General features: G+C 50.4%; 1 protein-coding gene across 1 annotated transcript in view; it reads left to right on the top strand.

Moving 5' to 3' along the window:
• Window positions 1–6,002, top strand: part of adamts6 (ADAM metallopeptidase with thrombospondin type 1 motif, 6) — a 57,089-nt gene that overhangs the window by 23,093 nt on the left and 27,994 nt on the right. The window contains exons 12-13 of the mRNA XM_042081546.1: window positions 716–857; window positions 4,410–4,517. Of these exons, the coding sequence (XP_041937480.1) occupies window positions 716–857; window positions 4,410–4,517 (250 nt within the window). The remainder of the gene's footprint in view (window positions 1–715; window positions 858–4,409; window positions 4,518–6,002) is intronic.

Raw genomic sequence — 6,002 nt, 5'->3', positions numbered from 1 at the left:
AGCAGGTTTTGAAAAAAGGACCATATAAGTCCAGAGCCGTGGGCTCGGCTCGATATTTGGGGACAGTCCTGGCTACGTCTGTTTTCTCTGCCGTCTGTCCGCGTTGTGTTTTCCCTCCTGCTCATGCTCAATCGTTTCCCCCATAACTCAAGCCAATGGACTGTGAATGTGGCCTGGCTTCACTTCCACTGAAGGCTCTCCATTTCTCTTTTTTTTTTTTTTTTCTTCTTCTTTTGTGTAGAAAGCATGTTTCTCTACTTTCAACCCTATCTGTGGGCCACTGCCACTGGGCCAGACGCTGATGATAGTCTGCCGCTGTTTGTTTGTTGAGGACTCTCAGTCTTATTGTTGCCGTTATTGTTTTGATGGGAGCCTGTAAGGTCTTGATCCTGCTGTAGTCAGTTAAAGGCTCAAATTCTATTATAGGTTTAGCTCAGTTGTGAGTTAATAGTTGGTTTGTTGACGGGTTCCCAGACTGTGAGGAGCTTTCTGGTGTGCTCTGATCCCTACATTGCGTTTATTGTATTCTCCCAGTTCCGTTAGGACTGTAGGACTCTTCTGCTGTTCGCTATGCATCCATTGTTTTCATCTTAATCCTGTTGTATGTGTCTGAAAGGGCCCGAGTCCCTCTTCATGGTGTGTTGTTGTTGCCCCTGATCCTGATCCTGTAATTGTGTTGTAGACTCTTATTGTCCGTCTTTTGTTTTTGTGACAGCTCAGGTCGGGGGACGTGTCTGGACAACGAGCCTCTGAAGAGAGACTTTCTGTACCCCAGCGTCACCCCAGGCCAGGTGTACGACGCCGATGAGCAGTGCCGCTTCCAGTATGGCGCCACCTCCAGGCAGTGCAAGTATGGGGTAAGATGCCTGCGCTGCACCCATACCTCAAACAAGTCACATTTTATAGGCACACAGGTCTTTGTCTGTGTGTCTGTGTGTCTGTCAGTCTGTCTGTCTCTGTCAGTGTTTTGGTGAAATATCCCCCCAAAGGCTATATATAGGAATGCCAACAGTACAGATTCCTCAATGATTTGTTAGATGTGTGTTTGTGAATATAAATAGCTGACAATGCTGATGATGATTATATCCATTGCCCTCTATTGAAATGTGAATGGAGTGCTCTTGTGTTTGGGGAGGTGAATGGGTTGCCTGTGAACTCTGAGGCGAACGCTGAGCCTCAGGTCAGGCCGTTACCTCCTCCTGACCCGGGGAGAGAGGAGCGAGGGGGCGGGTGGGCAGGCCGCGATGTGATGTGTTCTCCACGTTCTCCGCTGGGCTTCGATTCAGCATGGCAGCTTTATGGCAGTCTGCTGGCTTTTTATATGCCCAATTAAAAGTCAAATGTTCAGTGCTCATCTGATTATGGCTGCAGGCCCCCGAGATGGCGGTTTTGTCTCGGGTTAACAGTGATTCATTTGCAGGGTAGAAAAAGAAGGAGACTTACGCACAGGGCACAAATATAGCGTAATGATAATGGAACTTATGGACAAAACAGATCGAAACTTCCAGCACCTTCCAGCCCCACTGGCTCAGCGTGAGGCAGCCAACTCGGCTTGTGCTTGTGACTTCGGCTTCCTTCGCTCTCCAACTTTGAGATGTTCGTTTAGTTTGTGTTCTAAGATCCAACAACACAATCTGTATCCATCAAGCGGGGGGGGGGGGGGGGGGGCAATTATAACACACATGCCGCGTATCAAAGAGGGGAAAAAAAGTCAAAGAGAGAAGCTTGTTCCCATCTAAACGCAGTTCCTGTGTCATCCATTTGCAGGGCTAGATAAAAGGCAGCACTAGCCTGAAGGTAAGTGGGGGTTGGAGTGGCGAGGCGCAGGGGATCAAAGGAGAGCACAGCAGGTCCATAAAGCCCCCATGATGCCTCTGTGCTCAGGAACAGGCCACCGATAACAATCACAACCAATGATGCTCTCTGCCTTCTCAGATTAACTCAAGGCCTTCCAAGTCAACATTCCTTTCTCTGAGATCAAACAGCCCCCCAAATCTGATTATGATAGGGGTGATTGTTTTATTGGCACCTATGATGTGTGGATGTTACAGCCTGCTGGGGGTTGTTTATGGATGTTTGCACTACCCACACACACCGCCATGATCCCGCCGCTCGCGGGTGGAAATGTTGGGGTGGGGTGGTGTGTGGTTTGCCGCATGGGTTCCCCCCTATTTCTTCACATTCTAATGACTCGTGCTGGCTAGATGAACAAGCGAGGGGAGATGAAGTGCGCCGGCGAGGGTACGGAGCCGCAGAAAATGCGCAGATGAATCACGGTGGGAGAATGAAAAGACATTAGGAGGTATTGCCTTGCGTTAGACAAATATGTGGCTTTGTGCTTGAACCGAATGACCAGATATTAGAGGCCCGTGCGGTTCTCCCCACCACCGCCACCCCCCCCCCCCCCCCCCCCCCCACGAGCCGAGTGCGCGATACGGGGCGCGTCGGGAGCCAAAGCAGTAACCCTGTAATCCTACGCCTGCAAGCAGGGCCTGCGGTATAGATGAGCATGAAGAGATGCTTTAAAAAGCAGCACGGCCCCTGGAAGGCTTTTTAACGCAGCATGTCGAGGTCGTGCTGGTGGATAATCTCCCTTTTTTTTCCTCTCTTCTTTTTTTTCTCCCTCTCTTCCCCTTTCTCTCTCTCTCTCTCTCTCTCTCTCTCTCTCTCTCTCTCCTTTGCGCTCACGGCCCATCTGGTAAAGAGATGAGCGCGCTCCACACGCCCTCCACCGCGGCGCTCGTTTTTGGGGTTTTGGCGCGGGGCCCCCTCGGCCCCCGAAAACCTGGAAGAGCGCTCCTGCGGGGGCACTTGTTGCTACCAGGGCGCATGCCATTCCAAACCAAAAATACTCGTTAATGATTAAATTCAGGAAATCCACGCGACGGCGCCGGCCCCGGTGGGTTTCGGTAGCAGGGGCCGAGCTGCAGCTTTGAGGCTCTCCAGGTCGCCACAGAGTGCTGGCTCCTATTGCGGCGATCTGGTAATAAGGACTGAAATCATTCACAGACACAGCGATGCTGACGAGAGAGAGTCAAAACTCTGTGTTTTAGGGACCCTGATGATCTGATACTCTTCAAATGCACAGATGTGTTCCAGCAACCGTAAAAGCCTACGCACTTAACACAATATTGGATTGTCATCGTTTGGATAGCCAGTTATGAACATGATTGTGCATACTGAATGCATTTGATTGATTAGATGCATGCAGACTATTCCATGCAGACCATTCCATGTACTGAAAGCAGGAAACAAAGCCCACCAGCCCGCACTGACCCAGTGCCCATCAAGCCCACTTGTGATTGGACTCCCAGGATCCTCAGCGTGATCCCTGCCCCCTGTCAGTGGCAGGAGGTTTTATTGCGACCCGCTGTCTTTTCACTTTCACTTAAATGCGTCAGCGCCAAAGGCAGTCACGTTCCTGCGCTGGGTTTTCTGGCCTCCGATGTATTGATATTGTGAATGGGCCCAGTCCAGCTCTTATTGGAAACAGCTGCTCTGCCCAGATTGCTGGGGACCTGGGGGTCAGAGCCCGAGCTGGCCGTCGTAACTCTCTCTCTCTCTCTCTCTCTCTCTCTCTCTCTCTCTCTCTCTCTCTCTCTCTCTCTCTCTCTCTCTCTCTCTCTCTCTCTCTCTCTCTTTCTCTCACCCCCTCTCACCCCCTCTCTTTTTTTTGTTGTGGATGTGCTCCGCGCTACACGGTTGTCTTGTGGGCCCTTTGAAGTGCTGCCTTGTTAAACGGATCTAGTTCACTTTAGTAGGAAATCTAATGCAAATGTTGTCCAGAGCTGAACTTGTCACACACACATAAACATACACACACAGGCACACTCACACACACACACACACACACACACACACACAGAGAAAATTACTTTTTCTAATGCTTGTCTGCTTACGAAGCTGGCAGACATCCCCACCAGCACCCTGTCCACCTCAGTCCATACAGCTTAGTGTTGTGGTCAGTACTGTGCCAGAGAGAGAGAGAGAGAGAGAGTGAGGCTGAGGTAACTTGTTTACAAGTTCCAAAGACTTTTTTGTTTTGTCTGCTGTTGTTCTCTGTCTCGAGCATGTGTGTGTGTAAGTGTGTGTGTGTGTGTGTGTGTGTATGTATGTGTGTGTGTCTGTGTGTGTCTGTGTGTGTGTGTCTGTGTGTATGTGTCTGTGTGTGTGTGTGTGTGTGTGTGTGTGTGATTATGATTATTTTTCCCCTTCACACTGACTACAGTCTACAGACAACTGGCTTGCAGAACTGAAATGGAGACAGACATTATTATGTTTTAAACACAGTAACGTTTGACTTTATTTATACATGAGGAAATGCCGTCGTAATTCTCAGTCAGGGTGTATATTACATGACGTGAGTGTATATTATATTCTGACCAACTACCTTTTGCCTTCTTTCCTAGGAAGTGTGTAGAGAGCTGTGGTGTCTAAGCAGGAGTAACCGCTGTGTGACCAATAGCATTCCAGCCGCCGAAGGCACCTTATGCCAGACGGGCAGCATCGAGAAGGGGGTGAGTCAGGGGCGCTGTGCTGTGCCCATTCACTGCCCAAAGGGAGTAGCCCAGTCATTTCTCTACTGATATCTCTTGAAATAAGATTACCTCCACTATATTTAACACCGCATTCATGATGGATAGACGATCCGTCTGTGGAAAGGTTTTGTATGCTTTGGTCTGTCTGTTGGCTCAGTCTCATGTCTACCTGAAATTAGTGGACAGGCTGGATGGAAAGATGGGGCACTATAATTTGAGGGCGGCATTAATGAGTAAGTAACTATCCACACATAGTCAAGTATTCCAGCCAGTTACAGCATCTCTTCCGTTTATTTTCAGAAGTTCTGAACATACACACACTTCAAAGAGCACATTTGGGGTGAGCTAATCCGCAAACAGCTAAGCGCTCTACCAGAAGAAGCTGATGCTAACATCAACATTAACCTGAACTCGAGCCTTAGCTTCCCCCAGCCAGTCCAGCCTCACCCTTCAGCGTGCCCTGATTGGTTTATACAGCTAGACTGTATTGGAATTGCAGTCTCTGATTGCAGACCCCCGGGTAGTCCATTAGACCATTTTTTTCTCTTGAGAGTATTTATTTTTGTGATTGCTGTCTGAAAGTAAGGCCAGATAGCTGAAGGTCTCCAAAAGAGCCGTAGACACAGGTGCTGTGGACTTGTTGAAGCCATATTACCACCCATACACAGGCCTTAGTACAGGCTAACACAGGGACAACTCTCCAGCACAGCTGCGCTCTCTCTCTCTCTCTCTCTCTCTCTCTCTGTCCCTCTGTTTCTCTCTTGCACCCTCTCTTTCTCTCTCTCTCCCTCTGTCTCTCTCTCTCTTGCACTCTCTCTCTCTTTCTCTCTCTCTCTTGCTCTCTCATTCTCTCTTTCTCTCTTACTCCTATTCAGACCTGCTCTGCTTCCATTGTGCCCGGGAGAGATGAGAATAAGATGGCCATTCCCAACGCCCACTCATGCACACATGGGGGGGGGGGGTGAGGGTGCTGGGGGAGCTGTGGGTCATCAGTTCACGTCTGTGGCGGGCCAGGTCGGGGAGAGACAGTTTTAACAGAGATCACAGCCCCCATTGTGCGCGGGGCAGCGGCGGCTCAGGAGCCCCAATGGGAGCGCGTCACCAGCTGTCCGGCTGCATTAGCGTCGGCCCGGCGCGCCCATTCAGCCTTGCGTCCAGCGCCGGGCCCCCGTGTTTGTACGCCAGCAAGTGGCCCGCTTCGCTCGGCCCCGGGCCGCCACCGCTTCAAAGGAATACGAGTGTCAGCCATTTCTTAGACTGTGTGTCATAGGGCCAAGCCCCTGCCAACAAGAGAGCAGGGCTGGAGCTGGTGTGGAGGGAGGGAGGGAGAGGGTGATGGAGAGGGTAACAGAGAGAGGGAGGGACCACTGGGTGGGATAGACAGGTTAAAGGAAGAGAAAGGAGCAGTAGTGGATGGAGGGATGAGGATGAAATAGAGTGAAAGTGGACCAGAGGCAATGAGAG

The sequence above is a fragment of the Alosa sapidissima genome, chromosome 23 (assembly GCF_018492685.1).
Source record: "Alosa sapidissima isolate fAloSap1 chromosome 23, fAloSap1.pri, whole genome shotgun sequence".
Classification (NCBI taxonomy): Eukaryota; Metazoa; Chordata; class Actinopteri; order Clupeiformes; family Clupeidae; genus Alosa; species Alosa sapidissima.
The sequence above is the reverse complement of the archived record's forward strand: the minus strand, read 5'-3'. Positions and strand labels throughout refer to the sequence as shown.